Source organism: Protomyctophum bolini, assembly GCF_963924005.1.
Source record: "Protomyctophum bolini genome assembly, chromosome: 7".
NCBI lineage: Eukaryota > Metazoa > Chordata > Actinopteri > Myctophiformes > Myctophidae > Protomyctophum > Protomyctophum bolini.
In genome coordinates this window covers 31321317-31342576 of record NC_137868.1, presented here as the reverse complement: position 1 = coordinate 31342576, position 21260 = coordinate 31321317, and the positions used below count along the sequence as shown (strand labels likewise).

General features: G+C 40.8%; 1 protein-coding gene across 1 annotated transcript in view; it reads left to right on the top strand.

The window, feature by feature from the left end:
• LOC308318953 (CUB and sushi domain-containing protein 3-like) overlaps positions 1–21260 on the top strand; it is a gene marked incomplete at its 5' end in the record, with an annotated part of 301597 nt that overhangs the window by 78806 nt on the left and 201531 nt on the right. The window contains 8 exons of the mRNA XM_080768691.1: positions 1037–1158; positions 4526–4629; positions 4996–5108; positions 5391–5573; positions 6197–6523; positions 11633–11827; positions 12301–12439; positions 13267–13454. Of these exons, the coding sequence (XP_080624817.1) occupies positions 1037–1158; positions 4526–4629; positions 4996–5108; positions 5391–5573; positions 6197–6523; positions 11633–11827; positions 12301–12439; positions 13267–13454 (1371 nt within the window). The remainder of the gene's footprint in view (positions 1–1036; positions 1159–4525; positions 4630–4995; positions 5109–5390; positions 5574–6196; positions 6524–11632; positions 11828–12300; positions 12440–13266; positions 13455–21260) is intronic.

Here is a 21260-nt window from a genome sequence, read left to right as displayed (position 1 = left end):
TTTGGTTGTGCTTTGAAACATTCCATAATAGAGCGTCGGAGTCCCGCCCCCTACCAGGGCCCAGGAAATGATTCTCCGTTCATTTTCCTCATAGACATTTCAAAAAGTATTTATTTAAAGACGTTTACGCAATTCAGTCAGTACCTGTGTAATTACATGGCACCTTTTTGATCAAGGTGTATTACGAGTTTGAGGAGTTAACACTCCCCACCTACAGAGATAAAAAAATAATTGACAACGCAATTACAACACGTTTCAACACATTGTGAGCTGTATGCTGTTTTCGCTATTTTTTTTAAACATTGGAAAGTGCAAGTGGTTAAGCCTGGTCTGTGCGTTTTTGAAATATTGAACCATTATTTGACTTCAGATCGATTTGAACCATCTGCTCCTCTTTTCAAGAAATTAAACATTTTGTCTGTCTCTGAGGTAAATTCTTTACAGATATTTATGACTATCAAAATCTTCCAAATGGTACACAATTCAAATATTCATTCATATGCCACACGCCAATCCAAGGATTGCACATACCTTATTGTCGTACTTCCCTTTTTGTTTGTAATATATATATATATAATATAATGTAAGTAGCCTTGCCGAGCCAAGGAGGCCCATAGGGCAGGAGCCTATCTCCTGTTTCTGTAGTGTGAGGCAGCTTGATGTACAAGTACACCCCCTGGACATGATGCTAGTATGTCGCAGGGAATTTAATGTGTGTATATAAACTATATATATTATTATTTTCTTCAAATTAGGGGAAGTTCTCAATAAGACTTTTGGCTTTTAACTTCTCCTGTACAATATTAATATGTACAGTATGATCCCCCCCCCTTTTTTAACCTTTTTTTATGTGCGAATAAATAAAACCTAAACCTGTTGAAAAATATTAGCAAGACCTTGTGCCTACATTGGATCCATTGGAACACAGGTTATTATTTCCCGAAAATTAACGGTTTTGGACATTCAAGGTTTCCTCCCAACAGCAATGATATGTTCTGTCTTCCAAAGTGTAATATTTCTCTTTTAATTGTTGCAGTGAAAACATGCGGGTCAAATCTCCATGGGCCCTCAGGGACGTTCACGTCCCCTAATTTCCCCATCCAATATGAGAGCAACTCCCAGTGTGTGTGGATCATCTCTGCCAGTGATCAAAACAAGGTAATGCTGTAGAACAGTGATCCCTAACCCAGTTTGATATGCATTTGGTCCCTGCCTGAGCCCCAATTTAGTACTATTTTAGTTTTACCTCTGGAGCCCTAATCTACGCTATAACATTATCTACCCCACATTGAGGACCAGTACTTTAATAACAAACAGTATTACTGCAGTGCCTTCTGGGGACCCCCAGAAACGCATTATATCCTGACCCAAAATAGAGAGAATAGAAATAGATTGTGGCTCGCATGGCACCATGTTTTCCAGCTCTACTTACTGGATTTTTTTATGAACGATGTGGTTGTACGCTGAAGGCAGTATAGGCCTAAATTAATCTACAGTTACTGTATCTCAACAACTGACAACTAAACTCAGTGGTTAATGAAATAGTTTGGATATTGGATCCATGTGGATACAGATGCAATCATTGGACCGATTTTGATGGAGGGATTAAAACAATACAGTATGGTGCTACAGCGATATTATATTTGCTTTTCAACTCCCAGCATATGAAGGGAATGATCTGGCATTCAGTTGATTAAGAGACTTCATTTCAGATCTACTTTACAGTAAGAATATACAGGGATATTGTGTGTGTGTGTGTGTGTGTGTGTGTGTGTGTGTGTATATATATATATATATACACACACACACACACACACACACACACACACTGTGGCAAATGTTTAAAAAAATAATTTCTCCGTAATCTCCGTAAACTTGATCCTGTATAATAAAGTGAAATAAATGTTGAGTAAAGCCATTAACATTAGAGCAGGTTATTTATGTGACTTCATCATCATCATCATTTTCATGGATTTCACAATGCCACGCCAGACTTTCCGGTCCTTCATTGCCTTCCCCAGTTCCTGCTTACTGATGCATGTGTCCGTAGCGATGACATCAGGGAAGATATAACCTCATTGTCATCTCTGTAGCAGTGGCCGGCAAACTGTGTTCTTCTGGATCGGACTAGTAAAGAAACACGGGATAATTGGTCCTCACTAATGTTCAAATACCACAATTATTTTCTTCTTTTTTATATTTTTATTATCGTGAGAATGATACCTTCCATTATCGCATTGGAACTTTTCAAGAATAGAAAGCCTGCAGTTTCTATTAGCTTGGATTCCCTGTCGATGATGTCACTGGTGGACGGGTTTCTGATTTTAATTAATTTACTGCCCACAGCCCTCCTATGAGACACAGACTGAGTAGGGGGAAAATGGTGGGATTGTATCATGAACATTAGGGAGGACCAATTATATGAAGATAGGTTGAAAAGTGGTGAAGTGGTGGTCCTTAACATAATTCTACCTATAAACTAAAGTGATGTCCTTGGAGGAGCTTAAATAAGAAAGGTCAAGTGAGCTATTCATGCTCGTACAAACAAGGGTAGTATAGTCCCTCATTAGTTAGCATGGATGTACCGTACAGTAATTGTACTGTTTCCCTCGTCTCTAAACACTTGAACCCTAACCTTTGAACATTAGAGTAGAGTGTAGACTCCCTCTGTGGAGCAAATTTATCCAAGCTTCTTGTGTATTTATTAATAAATATATCTACAGTATTTCATGAGGTTTTCCCAGGATGAATAATGGTTAACTCTAATATACAGTATGTGTGGATGGCTTAGTTTCACACTTCGTCATTCGGTGCTAGGGTTGTCCTCACGTGATCGGAAATCGGGGCAGATCACGTCATTTTCAAATGATCGGATCGGGAGCAAAAAAAACGTGATTGGGACATCCCTAGTATCAATATTATATTCATATCACGATAGACTGGATATTGTACTATTTTAATTTGGCATAAGTGTTCTATAAAAATATAAATATCGGATTGGGAAAAAACGGTATCGGCAGATACTCAAAATCAAATGATCAGAACCGGATCGGGAGAAAATAATACTTGATCGGGACATCACTCGGTACATAGAAGTGATGTACTTAACCTGACTGCAGTTATTGGCAGTTCTACAATATCCTCTGTTTGACTGTTTCTAAGGTTACAGACACAGAGAGAAATAACCACTGTATGTTATTGGCTCATCCGCAAAGCCGAGAGATCAAAGTTGAGCTTGTAATAGCCTTTGATTATGCACTCCATTACTCTTGTACATCTGACTGAGTCCCGTCCCATATAGACACAGTCACTGTGACATCAATAAAGAGCAGTAATGCTAATAAAGAGTACACATCCGACGAATGTTCATTCTGAAATCACAAGACCAGGCAAGTGCCGTAGTCGACCACTGATGGGCCTCCTAGACAAACAAGCCATTGACTTGGCAGTGAATCTGTCCATTAGTGTTATGATGGTAATTATGCTTAGGCGTAGATTGTAATGAGGTTGTTATACATGCATATTCTGTGGGTATTGTCCTCCCCATGGCCGGGGATTGTGGGATGCCAAAGATTAGGAGCAGGCGATCATCGTTCGCCTTTGCTGGCAACAACACATGCAGATCAACAGATGTCTTTACAGCACCTCTGTTCATGTTCATAGCACTTCCATATCACCAAAGAATAGTCTAGAGTTTCATTCTTCTTAGCACAATTTAGCACCGCATTTGTTTTATTTGATGTACATTTGACTCTTATTAAAGCTATTATATTTCATCAGTAGTAATTCTGAAATTGTATCCCACCCTGACTGCCTCTACATCTTTGATTTGTGCAAGTGAATGTGAAGTCATGCCAGGGGTGGTTATTCCTCTCTGGGGGTTGCTTGTGTCCTTTGTATGCGAGGGTGTAGTAGAGGATTGATATAGAGTACAGTGCTGAATTAGAAAAACAGATGCAGTATGGGTGGATTTGTGCTCAATGTTTGGCTCCCATTCTCTATCTATTCCACTCACGATTTGAGATTCATGGATAGGTTTCATGTAAAATGCAGCCATTTGGATTATGAGATGAAGGAAATAAAGGTGGAATGGGTTTTGTGTTATTGTCTGAGCTAAAGCGGTGTTCCCGATGCTGCCTGCTTGAAATATGTATAAGGTATTACACATTCTATCTACACAGACTTGCTTCCCTCACAGTTAAGCCGTCGCCAAAAAACCCTGTCTCTAAGGGCAGTTTATGAACATAAGCAGCTGTTTGTGTGGAAGGAATTTAATGTGTGTATTGACTAACTTGACTATTGAGTTTTTACCCTATAATTTAGTAAAGGGGAGTAAAAAAAAAACCCAGACATGTGATGCATAGACTGTATTTCAATATAATTAAAATATTCTATTGACATCTATGAGATAATTGTACACTCACACATATCGTAGACATATTATGTAACACATTAGGTCAACATCCTGCCATGTACTTTCATAGTCAAGTGTTTTTTTAATAGTGGCCTATATATTTCATGACAGGTTATCCAGATTAACTTTGAGGAGTTTGACTTGGAGATTGGCTATGACTCCCTAACGATCGGAGATGGAGCGGAAGTAGGTGACTCAAGAACGATAATTCAAGTGTAAGTATTTTGTCTACTGAGATGTACAATAATTAACTGAGTAAACCATACAATGAAAAACAAAACACTCATAACACTGGTCTGTTCTATGCAGTTCAGCTTTATACAACACTATATTGTAGCCCTTTCTGATTAAATTAAATGACACAAATTCAGTTTAATTTCATCTGGCCATTTGGTATTTATATGGCGTCTTTAGATTTCCGTTTATTTCCAGTCAATGTAATTTAACGTGTAATCTTCATTAAAAGATTACTGCAGTCTATTGAGTTGATGTTTGATTAGTTACTTCTGCTGTGTATAGGCTTGACGTTTGATGGGGGCCTTTTGACACCTGTATGTCTTTGCTTTGGCCCTTATCTGCAGACTGACAGGGAGTTTTGTCCCCGACCTGATTGTCAGCATGTCCCATCAGATGTGGCTTCATCTTCAGTCTGATGAGAGTGTGGGCTCAATCGGCTTCAAGATCAATTATAAAGGTACATTGACTTAGGCTGCAGCACTGTCTCGCTTTGTGTCTGCGTCAAAGTCTGAGGACTGTGTGTCACAGCCACAGCAATAAGATGTGTCTGTCTGTCTGTCTGTGTCTATCTCTCTCTCTCTCTCTCTCTCTCTGCATGCACAGACATACTCTTTGCCTGAGTTTTATAGATAATGATAATTTAATTTACTCAATTCTTAACTTACCCCTATTTCCCCTCCTTTCCTTCTCCTTATACCTCCATCACCCATGCTCTCTTCCACCCATCTCTTACTCACAGAAATTGACAAAGAGAGTTGTGGTGACCCCGGAACACCTCTGTATGGCTACCAAGACGGCAGTGGCTTTTTAAACGGTGATGTACTGCGCTTTGAATGCCAGTTTGGATTTGAGCTGATCGGGGAGAGAATGATAACGTGCCAGAACAACAATCAGTGGTCTGCTAATATCCCCATGTGCATATGTGAGTTGAAAGCATTGTTCCCTGAGCCAAGAAATGAAACGAATACTAAAGTTCACTATAACACTAGAACACTAGAGATTATTGTGTTGTTGAAAGGGCTTTAAAATACATTGTGTTTAAACAGACATCAATCCGATAAACAGGAATATGATAACATACTGTATGGTTGTTGCATTATGTTTGGGTTCATTTGAGAGAGAGGGGGAGAGGGAGAGAGTGAGAGGGGGAGGGGGAACATCTTGTACACTTAAAATTCCATCTGTGAAATATACCTGTAGAATTTTAAATACATTTTCTATTTCCATTTTCATAAGATATCTACAGTTGTATTTCTGTAACATAGCAGTGCCCTTGGGGGACGGTGTATGGCTTTGCTGTGTGGACATATTTCTGTATTTCATTTACACCACTCATTGCCGTCTCATGAATCTCCAACAACTCAGCAGCACCACCCAGGAGAACACTGTTGTCTCCTAATTGCAGAGCTAGTTACTAAATGCTGAGTTTGTGCTCCACTGATTTTGTTAATGTATAATCTACAATATAGATTGTAATGTGACAAGGTGAGATTTGTTGCAAAATGAATTCCCTGATTGCACTATTAAATTCTTCCTCTCGGTCAGTCCCATGTTTCTCCAACTTTACGGCACCCATGGGGACGGTGTTGTCTCCCGACTACCCAGAAGGCTACGGCAACAATCTCAACTGTGTGTGGCTGATCATCTCCGAGCCCGGCTCCAGAATCCACCTGGCCTTCAATGACTTTGACCTCGAGCCACCATATGACTTTCTTACCATCAAAGACGGCGACCAGTCAGGAGCCATGATGCTAGGCCGCTTCTCAGGGGCCGAGGTTCCTTCTCACATGACGTCCAATAGCAACGTTCTGCAGTTGGAATTCCAGGCTGATCATTCCATGTCTGGGCGAGGGTTCAACATCACCTACAGCAGTGAGTAGTTTAAAAAAAAAAAAAAAAAAAAAAGTTAATTCAATGCTTATTAGTGTGGTTGGCCACACGGCAACTAGACTATTGTTGTTGTCAGTTTATTTTATGCATGCTGATGCCATAATAATCTATGGGGTTTTCCATTATCCCATTATTATGACATGACATAGTGATACAGAGTCAGCTACAATGACATGCACAGGTAGGAAGTGGGAAGCCCCTGTAGGTCCAACCAGCGTGATGAGAGTGACGACACTAGCATTGACTCCCATTGTAACAATGGAATGCGGAAGTGCTCATTCTATCTCAATGAGATATAACAATAGCACCCCGCTTTGCGGCGAGATCAAAGCGTGTCGTGACTCTTCTTCTACGACTCTGGGTCCAACATGGTCTACATGTATGTGGACTAACTGGCAGAACATGGAAGAGTATGACATCACTCCTCTCTATATAACATTACTTGTTATACTCTTACTTGTTACTTGTTAGTCCTGCCGTCATTGTAGTTACCATTGTATCGAGTATCTATTTATTTAGCTACTAATATTTAGCTACTAATTAGACAGGCATTGCGTATAGCTTTTATCTTTATTACTTTTACGGCTTGACCCAGTCTTATCGCTGCTTGCAGCTATATTTATTATTATTATTAGGGATCAAGCCTGAAAGGCCGAAGACCCCTTATTGTTTTTGTACCTGTGTTTTCTGATTCTGCCATTGTTCGCCATTTTGGCAGTTCTGTGCTGTCATTTCCACGAAATTCGGCAATATGGTAAACGGTCAAGAAAGAACTGTCATTCGTCAGTCATTCGTCAAAGGACCTCTGAGCTTTAGATCTCCCAATGAATGAATTATATGAGCCTCTATCTACTCCTGATGGCAAAATAGCGCCGTAGCCTGGAGCCGTCGTTGGACTCATGCCCCCCTTTGGTCTTTGGTGCCCCCTGGACCCCAGGTTTGGAAACACTGTTCTAGACTAGATGATCATGTGCTTCCAAGTTTGTGGCACCAGTTTGCGGGTGCCAGAATGGATGTTTACCCCCCACACATTACCACACAGAAATGGTTTATTGAGATGACTGAGGAAAAACTTTACTAGTGTTCACAAAGCTCTGATCTTAACCCTATCAAACACCTTTGGGATTAATTTGAGCACCAAATGCGACATCAGTGTCTGACCTCATTAATGGCTGTCTTGGCTGAATGAAAAACAAATTGCAGCAGCAATGTTTTAAGTATAGTGAAAAGCCATCTCAGATTTGTGGAGAATATTATAGTAGCAAAGGGGGGACCAACTGATATCAGTGCCCGTAATTAGCTTCCCTTTATCCACAAGAGCTAATGAGCTCAGACACTGATGATGGGTGATTAGGCCTGGCTCACATTTGGCGTGACGATTCATTCCGAAGGTGTTTGATAGGGTTAAGGTCATAGCTCTGTTTCTCAACAAACCATTTCAGATTTTCTGTATGGGGGAGCAGATGGGCGGCATGAGGGGATTGCCTTGTGCAAACTCTTGCCACACATTTGATTTCGGGATTCACTATTTTGCAAAAATGGGTCTTTGAAGATTGAAGTTAACATTCATTAGCAGCTTGAGCAATGCAATACATTTATGTTTGGAGGTATGGTTCTGTGCAGAAGCCCCCCTTTTTATCCTTCAGGATAAAGTAGGGGTCAACCAATCCCCCCCCATCATCTGTCAGCTGATGTGTTTACTTGCTCAGCTGACTGGCTCTGTCATACAGAGATATGAGCTTGAATAAGTGGCCTGCCTGAACTAATGGCGTGATCAATTTGATCTAAATGGTGACATGGCGAGGTCATTTATCCTACTATCCTATCATACTATTAAAAAAATTAAGAAAGCTCTGTTTGCATGTCGGTCCGTCATTCTGTCCTTCAATAAGAAATTGCACATGGGAATTGGCTATTGGCAAATTGGCCTATTCAGGGACTGTGATATTTTCCTATATTGTCTGCCCATACTGTACTGTATATGGAGATCCCTGATGTCATCAGTATACAGTATGCCCATCCATGCGGGCACTGGGCATATCGGCCGTCCTGGACAACCATATCACCACATGACTATATATGGTCATATCGGTTGGATCGGACTCAACTCCCTCCGGTCGTCGGTGATGTGCGTGTCGAGTTTTATGTTGATCAGTCGGACAGTTCTCGAGATTCGTGAACTACAGAGACACACGCAAAGACGGTGGCACATTTATAGTAGGATATGTACACAGTTTTGTACCTTTGCCTTTTCTTGCGTTTTCCAATTATATTTTCATGAACAGAAGGTTTATCAGGACACTGTTTGGCTTGATTCTATAGGCTTAAAGGGTCACTTCACCCCTTTTGCAACCAGATCTTATTTTAATGATGTTTGGGAGACAAACACTTTCCTGCTGTTTTTATGTGGGTAATATGTGTTTTTAGATATTTCAGTATTTCAAAGGGTCCATGGACTCCATGATGTCATGGACATTGGGCGCACTTCCTTCCTGGACTACAATTCTCATAATGCTTTGGTCCACTGCTCCTCCTTGTGGATAGGGGGTGGGCTGTCTTACTGAGACAACATGTTGTAGTCCAGGAAGTAAGTGAGCCCAGTGTCCATGACATCATGGTGTCCATGGACACTTGGAAATACTGAAATATCTAAAAACACATATTACCCACATAAAAACCCCAGGAAAGTGTTTCTTGTCTCCCAAACAACATTAAAATAAGATCTGGTTACAAAAGAGTGTCCCTTTAAAGAGATATTTCACTTTGAAACATGTTTGAGGTCATTTTAACATCTACTCTGGCTTTTGTGAGTACCGCAGACAATTTTTAAGTTGCATTTTATCTGACACTTCCACCACCTTCCTATACAAACCCATTGTAACTTCAAACTCGATTTTAGCCATGACAGATTCAGTGAAAACCCCTGTCCTTGCTTCTGGTTAGTGCATTCAATTACTTTTTTCATTTATTAAAAAAAATAATCTATACACAAACAAAATGCTAGAGAGAATGCCAGTAGAGATGGCTCAACAGTGCAAAGTTATATAGGACTTTGATTTAAACACATAAACACAAGCAGCAGACCCAGCCGGGCTGGATATAGTCAATGAAGCGCCTAATTGTGAGGCGATCTGGTGGCAATGTATTGTGTGTGTGTGTGTGTGTGTGTGTGTGTGTCATACTATGATGACATATTTCTATCCTGACGGGAGTCGCCTGTGTCGTTTTACTTTTTAGCAACAACTTGCCGGAATGAGGGAGTATATTTTAGTGTCATAGTATCACTGGATGGCAGAAATGATAGATTTTGCATTGTTCTTCTACACAGCATGATCAACTACCAGGAGGCACACCCCAATTATTATACTGTCTGATAAAGCAACTTCAGACAGATTCTCTCTAGAATAATATTGTCACATGAAATAAAGGTTTTTGCTCAGCCTCCAGATCTTACGGTGGTGCGTGTATGACTTATCGAGTCATATCATTTCAACCACCATTTGTGGTCGCCAGAGCTATAGTAGTTGGAGATGGAGGTTGGAGACATAACGTGTTTCTCAATAATAAACACAAGACAGATTATCTGTGGGCATGAAGTATTCCTACGTATGTGGAAATTAGTGTATTCTCGGGGGAGGAGAATGGTGGAGATGGCTCTAATGAATGTACAAAATGAGAGCAGTGAGAGGTCTTATACGGCTGCTCCCATGCATATGTATAGTAATCTAACATAATTGCTCCTGTATGTGATGTGAAACGGTTTCATTTATTCTGCAAGAAAGAGCAGTTCTGGATGTCAGAAATAATATATTTCGCATTTAACAATGTTTCTTAATGTTCTTCTATACAGCATGATAAAGTACCAGGAGGCAGATCCAAATAATGATACAGTACACTGTATGTTAGTTAGTTTCATTTATTGCCCACGTGTGGAAATTCGTCTTCGGTCTCAACAGTAAAAAACAAACAGTTACAACAACAGCACTTAACACAATTATTTTCTCATGGCAAAAAAGTGCAGGACAACAGTGGCAAATACATTGGAAAAACAAACAAATCTAGTGAGACATGGTATCATTTAGTGCCTTAATGGCATTTGGTATGAAGGAATTTTTAAAAATGTTACGGTTAACTTTTGGTAATTTGTACCATCTACCAGAGGGAAGTAGTGGATGTGGATGAGTAGATGAGAGGGGTCGTTTGCTATCTTGATAGCTTTTTTACGAAGTACCTCCTTGTAGATACAGCCTAATTGTTGTCTTTTCCCAATGATGTTTGAGGCTAGGTTTACTATTCGCTGCAGCTAATCATTAATATAATCTGTGTAATCTGTATAATCTGTGTCTCTAGCTCATTGTCACTTGATTCCAGATGATGTACCTAATTTGGTGAAACCTTGCACACAAAACCTTGTCCCTCTATGGATTGAAGTGAAATTACCTCAAATTCAGTTGGCCAATTTCTTGGGCATGGCCTACAGCAAATGATGGGGAACTGCATCATGAACCAATGGGAACCGAGGGCATTTACTTCCTTGGCCTACTGGCAGCGTACACAATGATTTTGATGATTTTTATTTCCTTCTTGTTGAATGCTCTGGATACCCAGACGGGGTGAAAACATCATACCTGGCTCAGATACCAAGTCTGATAAATTCAGTCTTACAAACATAGAAAGCAATAACAGTAAATCAGTAAGCAGCACTAGACACAGGTTAGTGGCTGGAACTCTCATTTGCTTACATTGCAGAAGAGTTGACCCTTTCTACAGATAACACCAGCACCTTACCTGAACTTCTGAAGTATTTTTTGTTTCATTCTTCATTTTTATTAAAAGTCTGATGGCTCTATAGATTGTTTATTTAGTCTGTCAACAGGTGTGTGCAGAATGAAAGAAGTGGCATCAGTTTTTAACTGGCAGCAGGCAGCAGCCTTTGGGGGAAAGTGTCTTAGAGTAGCTGGTGGAGGGTTATTTTTTCCTTTTCAAAGTATATCCATTTTCCCTGCATGCTAATCTAAGACCCCATTTAGTTATTCACAAAAAATGACTCATTTATTCACTAGATCTTGTTCTCTTTCTTCTCATTACAAGCATTCGGGCACAACGAGTGCCCTGACCCTGGTGTCCCATTGAATGGACAGCGCTTTGGGGACAGCTTTCAGCTGGGAAGCTCCATCTCTGTGGTATGCGAGGAAGGCTTCATTAAGACGCAGGGGGCTGACACCATCACGTGCCAGTTGGAAGAGGGCAAGGTGATGTGGAGCGGACTTATACCCAAGTGTGAAGGTACTGGTCTTGAATAATTAATGCATTGTCTGATGGGCCAATGAATGAACAGATTGCTAAGTGGGGAAGGGAGGGATGGACGGAACTACTCTACCCTCCTCTCCTTTTTTCTAATCCTCCCCCAACCTTCCACCCGTCTGTTATTCACCAAATCATGCTATATCCATTCTTGTTCCTCTCTGTCTTATCATCCTAACCTCACTTTCACTCACCTCCTGCTTCCTCTTTCTGCCTCACTCATTCTTTTATTCTTTAACTTCTTAAACTTCCTTCAACGCAACCTATTTCATTCCTTTTGCCTTCTTCCTCTTTTCTCCTTGCATCTATTTTCACACCCTTCCATCACTCCACCATCTATGCTCTCTCCCTCCCCATCTAACTATGCCTTCAACTCCGCCCCACGCTTTCACCTTTATCCTCCTTTATCCTCTTCATTCCTCCATTTTCTGCTCCTACACCTTTGCCCCATGCAGCTCCCTGTGGGGGCCACTACTCTGGGCCCTCCGGTGTCATCCTGTCCCCTGGGTGGCCTGGTTACTACAAAGACTCCCTGAGCTGTGAGTGGGTCATTGAGGCCGAGGCGGGACGTTCCGTCAAGATCAGCTTTGACAGGTCTGTATGACACTGCTACAGTGACACATCCATGGAGGGGAAATACGTGCGTGCGTGCACACACACACACACACACACACACATGCACGCACGCACGCGCACGCACACACGCACAGTATACGCAACAACATCTTTTCTGTCAAAAATGGTGGCTGTTCAACTGGAAATACAGCATTAAAGGAGATGGAATGGAGCTTAGTGTCTGCTTTATACAAATGCTGAAAGTAATTTTGAGAGTAATTCAATTCTGTCCCTTATGCAATAACTGTAATAACGAGAAGGGGGGAAATGGTCATGTTTCAAAGCATTTATATCTTCATATAAAATCAGATGTTCATTTTTATTATCCTTGCAACCTCGCTGCTGTGATCTGCAGTCTTGTAAAAAGACAAAACTGCTTTTGTTGTGAATGTATTTTCCCTCAAGCTACGTATAGTCTGGATGTGTCGAGGTTTCTCTGTTATTGTGCAGAGCCTAGGTACGGTGTAGTAGGTCATAGTGACATATGGAGGTGATTTGTTCATTTTTTTGCATTGATAACAGAGAAAGATAGTTTTTGTGTTTTTTTTCCCCCTCATTAACAATGTCTCAAGGTTCTTGGTTACTCATCATTATTGACGGGCACTTCCGAGCTCTGAGTGCTTAGTCTTCTCTGTGCTCAACATCATCACTCACCCACAGGACTGAAACGTTTTCTAAAAGATATTGAATTTGGACACAGATAATATCTGCTCTACAGTTCTCTCCCTCTCTGGCTCTCCCTCACTATTTCTATCTCTCTGTCCCTCCCTCTTTCATCGCCTCTCCCTTTCTTCATTATACGTCAGGTTTCAGACGGAGCTCAGTTATGACTTCCTGGAGGTGCATGATGGCCCCAACCTGCTCTCTCCTCTGATTGGCTCATTCAACGGAACCCAGGTGCCACAGTTCCTGTTTAGCAGCAGTAACTTCCTGTACCTGCTCTTCACCACTGACAACAGCCGATCCAACAGTGGCTTCAAAATCTACTATGAAGGTCAGAGCAGAGTGTTGATTATACTAGCCTACTTACAGGTGTATTAAACTATTAATGTCTTGTTAATGTAAAGCTGTGTAACCGTTAATGTAAATTGTGTCCGGGTAGCTCAGTCGGTAGAGGTCTCGCCTTTGGACCACAAGTTCATGGGTTCGATCCCGGGCCCCACCAACTCAGCGAATGTGTAGCACGGATTGGTGCAGAAAGTCTTGCGGGAAGTACTTGGAGCTGATGGTAGGTGTGGCGCTCCACCTCAGCAATCCATCTCCCAGGGGCTAGTCTAGCACATTGTAACGGGGACAGACTCCCGCGTGTTACCGGCTGATACCGACAATAAGCCACTCCTGACCTACTTCTAATGTAAAACGTGTTCTCGTTATAATAATCTTTCATGATATTTAGGTTTCGTAACTTTTCATGTAAAGCCAGTCTTTCTCATTTGTCTCTCACATTGTCCAAGCTCTTCTATTTATACAGCAGATACTGTATCCTATACAAATATCTTTATAGAACAGTGTCTCAAAGGGTAAAGACTATTGTGAGAACATACACAGAACTAAACTAAGTCCAGTCTGAACAGATGATTTTAGCAGCCTTTTAGGTGTCAGCAATGTCCAAGGGGAGGGAGTTCAACATTTTAGGAGCCCCTCTTTCAAGGACTCAATCTTCTTTAGTAGTTAGTCTTGACGGTGGCGTGTGATAGCCAGTAAATCTGGTCAAAATACCCTGTAAGGGTTCTAGGGTCTGCTAAGGAAACACAAATGGTATTTTTTCACGTATATAGAGATGGAAATGGGGGTCTTGTTTCTGGTGGGTGACATGTCACGAGAACTAATCTAATGATTTTAAGTGCCTGGTTTCCCAGGGTTAGACAAAATTAATTTAAGCTCACAGCTGAACATTATATTATTTTTCTTATTTTTAACAACTCTAGATTTTCACCACAGACATGTATTATTTCAAAGTCAGGCCAATGTAAGTAGTTCTGGCATGAAGCTTGGCTGACCACAGGGTTAATTTATAATATGAATTAATGACTGACTGTGCGCATGGAGTTGGCTTCAATATATACTGTTAAAAGAGAGTAAAATTCTGCCCTAACTTTACCCTCATTTAGAATGCTTTAGGATCAATTACAGTAATATGCTCTAAGTATAACTATGCCATGCCTGTTTGCACGCACGCACCCACGCAGACAGCGAGCTGGCGTTATATTGTTATACAACTAGATAGCTTGGCAGACTCTAGTTTATATTCAATCAGAAGAATCTGACTCAAAATGAACCGATTCAGTACTTCCCAGAGGAAGACCATATAGAATAAAATAACACTATGAATAGTTAATTTTGTCAACAAAGGGTTGGATCTGGTCAAGTTTTTAGGGAAAGGTATGCATTTACGGAATCGATAACAAATTCCCTGTAGGTCCTTTTCTGAAACATGGACCTGCTCAAAATGTCTTGTCGGTATTCTCAGTGCCCAGGCCATATGTTCTATGCACCTTGAATCACTTCTTATTTCTGTCGGTAGCAATAACCCGAAGGTTAGAGAAACAAGAGGCAGAAGGGTGGTTTCAAATGTGCAGACTGGCAGGGAAAATCTGAGAATATCTCTCGCAGTGGTTCTCAAACATATTAAGTACATATTCAGTACAAATGGAACCAAATGGAACCGCAAGGTTTGATTTTTGTGCACACTCAGAGTTACAGACCTGTAAGGGTCTTATTATGTTACCTAACTATCAATCATTTAGCTGGGGAAACCCTGTCACCCCCTTAAGGACCCCATTGGCCATCTACAGTACCTGACCCAGTTAGAGGTTTTGTATAAGCTTCTCTTTTTATGGAAAGGTAGAGGACAAGCTGTCCAGAACAGTTTTCCTTACAGTGTTTATGCATTTTTCTGTGCACGGTATACTGTATGTTCCCTCAAAAGTACACCAATCGATATACATCCATATAGGCACAGTTTGAGTGCGTTCAGGGAGTTCACTGAACCATTTAGTGCTAACAGATTTAGAGATTATATTGATTATTTTGAAGTATTTCACACTGTGGAAAGGCTTATTGTATTGTTGCACTGATACTTGTCCCATGTGACTCTACTTGGTATTATGTAGACATTCAGCTGTCAATGACATTGGTAAAACATTGCAACAAGAGAATGCGTGAGATGGTCATGCAAGTACCACTGTCCTTGGTTTTGAAGTTTGGATAATGAATGGTAGATGGAATCTATATAGTCTACAATACATTATGTGCGTGTTCGTTCGACTGAGGGACAGAGAAAGGTGGATGGGGGAGAGAGAGAGGGAGGGAAAGGGAGTGAGAGGGAGATTGCTGCATTCAATTGTCATTAAACATCATACTCCACATGAGCCTTTCACTCCTGATTATGATTCACATTAATATTCCGATAATGTTCAGGATACCATAATCAGCATTTCCATTCTGGTTACATACAGTATGCACCATAATATTCCGATAGTGTTCACGTTTCCATAGTTTCGGCCAGCCCTATTTTATTCCATTTAATTCCATTACATCTACTAGAGATCTAGAGATCGGCCATAATATGCTGACTGATTTGTTAGGGCCTGATGCCATGACACTTTGAAGTGGGACAACAGCTCATTTCATTAGCTTGTTTAGTCCGTGACATTGTGTGTAATGCAATGGGGTTGAACCACAGAGTAAATATATATCAGCATTATTGTTATGTCTACAATGTCTGCGACAGTTACTGTACAACACGCACACACACACGCACATACATACTGTACACATACACACACATGCACCATGTATTTGTACAGTTGTACCCCCCCAACTGTCATCTTTGAGTTGTAGTATGACTATGAGCAGAGATGAGGAGACTATTGAGGTAACACAAGGCAAGGGGGATGTGCGAGATGGGCACACGCATGTACAGTACACATACTGTACACATACAGTGCCCGCACGCACGCACGTGCGAGCGCGCACACACACACACACACACACAGAAACCATCAGTGATAAATTATACATTTGTATGTGTTATTGGCCAGAGCCCAGATCCTACCTTGTGCCAGTCACAGTGTAGTTATATCACCATGCGATCAAAGGATACGATTTGAAACGTGAGGGGTTTTTGGCTGAATGAACCACACTTGCGTCCCCCTCTGGGAGTCCCCCTCTGGGACTCTTCACACCCGTGTGACCTTAAGTGAGGGGCGCTAATATATTAAAGTATAACTCATGATATGCTATGATTGTTATGATTAGGTGAACAAACACAGACAAAACAAACATTAAACTCTCTTTATTGTTTGTGTTAGGGACAAGATGACGTAAATTTCCCTTCATTTCCCTTCATTGTCAATCGGCAATTCTACATTCTTCTTTTGAATATCGAACTCATTCTAAATTAATTAGAAACTAGAACAAGTGCCCCTCTGGGCACAGGTCTCCACCAGGGCAGGTCAGGTTGTGGCCTCTAATTGGCCAATGTGAAAAAAATCTTCTCACGCCTTGGATGACAATAGGATGATTTGAGGCATTTTGTTATTTTCTTTTTGCACAAATCCACCTGTTGGTGGCACTATAACAGGCCAATGTGAAAAGGGTGGGATATATTTCTCAGCTTAGTAGGAAAGTCTGTGAAAGATTTCACGTAAATTGCACGCTCCGTTCTGGCATTTTGTTCCAAAAATGTGTTTTGTAAAAATCCACCTGTTGGTGGCGCTATAACAGGCCAATGTGAAAAGGGTGGGATATATTCCTCAGCCTAGTAGGAAAGTCTGTGAAAGATTTCACATAAATTGCACGCTCTGTTCATGATTTGAGGCTTTTTGTTCAAAACGGGCCAATCCTGCAAAGTGTGTAACGATTTGCGCTTGGACAGAATCTGGAGGAGTAATTTTTTTTTTTCAAAAGTCGGCCTCCTGGTGGCGTTATAACAGGCCGTTCTGGAAAATATGGGGCAGAGGTTCATCGTTGGCATCCAGGGAGTGTGTGTGCAAAATTTGGCATCTACCGGGTTAACGGTGCCGGAGATTAGCTGTACACAGACAGACAGACGGACGGATGGACGGACGGACACAAGCACACACACACACACACACACACACACACACACACACACACACACACACTCTCACTCACTCACTCACTCACTCACTCACTCACTCACAAACGGACGGACGGAGTGCAAAACGTACTCTCTCCCCATGCCTTCGGCCTGGTGGTGACAATAAATAACAGCAAAGCTCTTTGCTGAAAGATTATACTTGCAGTGCTCAGCTCAGCACTTGATAAATACAGTAAGTAATTTCTTGAGAGCCAATCTCATCATCCACACATGAACGTGTAATGGTGTAAAAGCAGGAAATGTCAGCTTGAAGTTATTGTAGTTGAGCAGGGTGTAAAAACAAACTGCAAAACCAGAAGTTAATTTTCTCTTGGACAGTGGTACTAACTAGACCCTCCAAATATGGAGGTTATTATGTGATTTTAATGTGGTGAAAGTGTGAAATATGCGAAAAGTTGCGAAATATGCAAAAAGGCGATTATATGTGGGAGTTGCTAAATAAATTGCGCGATTAGAAATAAATGTACCCCTGCATAATCTGCGGCGTTTGGCTTATTATGCAAATACAGTAAATACATTTTTCTGGAGGGTCTAATATCAACTAGACAATTTCAGAGTCTACTGCTAAAGTGGTTGCCTCCGTGCAAAGTCGCTTGGATTTTGTTTGTAGGATGAGGTGAGACAGAATTATGTGCGTGACCCACTTGCTCATAGAATTTCTCTGACCTTTAAGAAGCTATGGTATCTTTGCCTTTGGGAACTATAATGTGTCTGCATGTTTAACATTAACAAGCAAACTTCCATATCTTGTGGAGTATTCGGTCACTGCCTTTCATTTCCAGCGCTTCACAACACAAATAGGACAGGCACGTCCGTCAATGCCTAGTTGAAACGGGCAGCAAGCAATTGACTGATGCAACGCTGAAAAGGAAAATATTTTATATCCTGATGTCAAGCATGCTGAATATACTGTATGACAGATGCTGTAGAATCTAGAATCCAGATCATTATACCCCATCCATCTACAGTGTATGGATGGGATATAATGATCTGGATGATCAGAATGTAATCAGGCCTAAAATAGCCATCCCTACAAAAAAATGTATAGCAGTAATCTTCAAAGAAAGTGAGGCTGCCAGCCTGCCACTTAGTTGTTATTCATAACCATTATTAAATCTGTATTTTTGACTTAAAGCAGACCACTAGGCTAGTGCCTGGTTTTCATTTTGTTTTACTCTCAAGTGCATTCATCTTTTGTTGATGAGTATACCGAAAAGCAATAACGGTAAGATCTTATTATTCTCTTCCATTAGGTTTAGCACATATGAGATCATATTATGATATTATTGTTGAAAGACTTCAGGACGAATCCAGCCCAGTTCATTTGTAAAACTGGTGTTACAAAGCAGTGCTATTGTGAATTATATGAACTGCAGTAGAGAAGCACTTTGTTGCATAATTTCGTATGTATAATAATGTAAAAGTTACACGAGTCATATGTCTTGGAGTTGATGTACTCCAATAATCCAATAATATGTGCCAAAACAATTTAACTACTGCAGTTTGGCTGCATATCTCAGATTTCTTTTTTTTTTTTTGTAGGGGCACTAGCTGCTCCTATGCCCAGCTTTGTCTGTTTGTGTGAACACAAACGCGATTATTTGATTGGCTGATCATCCCATAGCGATGATTTGATTGACTGAGCAAAGTACATGATTTAAATATTTTGCTTTTGTTGACTAGTTTTTAAATGTTGGCATGGTGTTACATATGGGTATAAGGTTTTCAAAAAGCTCTGTAAACGCGTTGGGCGCGTGACCCTAGTGGTCTGTTTGTACAGACTCAAATATTAGATACATATAGGTAATGTATGGTTGAAAACCAAAATAATTGAAAAAAGAGATTGAACAACCAGAAAGGCATTGTTTTCAAGATGGCGTCCACGGTGGCTAAAATGAGCTAAAATGCCTATAAACTTGGATTTTATGTTAAAAATCATATTAATTATGCACTTGGTAAGTACTTTTGGATTTTTGCCATGGTGTTAGGTATGGGCATAAGGTTTTCAAAAATCATCACAAACTAATTTGGCTCGTTATTCAATTCAATTCAATTTTATATACGGTCCATATATTTATGGTGTGCGGCCATCTCTGAGACAACCATATTTGAGGGCAGTCCAGTGGGGTCCGAGAGTAGTAGGTTATCAATTTGATCTCTGATAGTTTCTATTTTGCCATTAAAGAAACTCATTAAATCACTACTATTGAGAGTTGTGGGGATATGTGGATCTGTGGAATCATGACTTTTTGTCAGTTTTGCTAGAGTGTCAAAAAGGAACTTTGTTTTCCTCTATTAGGGATGAATAATAGGTGGCTCTGGCATTGTCGAGGGCCTATTTGTATATTTTAAGGCTATCCTGCCAGACTATACAGGATTCTTTCTGTTTGGTTGAGCGCCATATTTTTTCAAGTTTGCGTGACGTTCGCTTGAGATTTCTAGTTTCCGAGTTATACCAAGGGGCTAGCCTTTGTTGCTTTATTACCTTCCTTTTCAGGGGAGCGACAGAGTCAAGTGTCATTTGAAATGAGCATGTGACACTATCAACAAGGTGATCAATTTGAGAAAGAAAGAACATATACGAAATTCCTATGAAAAACTATGGCATCGTTTTCAAGATGGCGTCCACGATGGCTGCCGGGAGCTTAAAATCATAGATATATATAAGAAAGCTAGATGGCTCACCCGCGCTCTGGCCAATGGAGAGCGACGTTGCTACGTGGCGGCCATCTTACCTCGGGGCAGCATAACATTGTGTCTATGGAGCATGTACTTAACCATAACTTGCTACATTTTCAACCGATTTTCAAACGGTTTGGTTTGTTATGAACGTCAGAGACGTCCGCATACTTATATGCTTTTATACGACGTTCATATCAAAAACTAAATGAAGCAAACCTTAGGCTGAAACTGTACCTAACACCATACCAAAATTAAAAAAGTAGTTACCAAGTGTGCATGAAACAATCTCTTTTATCAATTATTTAGACTAGCCCTTACCCGTTGTGAGATATTTCCCCCCCCTTATGGCCACGGGGGGTACTGCGCCCAGGTGCGTTTTAATTCACTAATAAATTCATTCTTAATCATTAATGTGTCAAATCGAAAAAAGGGCTCCGTTAAGACCTCCATATTCATATGGTCAATGCCTGTGTGAAAAGTGGGAGTGATTGGTGCAGGCAATGATGAGACAACGCAATGTTTCTGACACACAGACAGACACACAGACACACACACACACACACACACACACACAGACAGACATTGGCTGAATTATAGTATGATTTTCAACCATACCTATAGTATCTAATAATATTAGATATTTATTTATTTAAGTCTGTGCAAATAGACCACTAGGGGGCGTGCCCAACTCGTTTGCACAGCTTTTTTTTTGCCTATTTGCAAATATCCATCCCAACTACAGTATTAAGAGCAGTGGCTGTCATTAATGAAACACCCGGGGAGCAGTTGTTAAGTGACTTGCTCAAGGACACCTCAACACATAGATTGGGCTGGAGGGAGGAGGAAGGAGGCAACCCGACGACCTCCCATGAAATGACTTCCAGGTCAGAACCAACCGTGCTCTCTGAAGGCCTATAAGAACATGCAGGGACAAAATGTGAAGTGTGAAATGAGTTTGAAAACCAAAGCCAATATACTGCCAAGGCTTAGCAG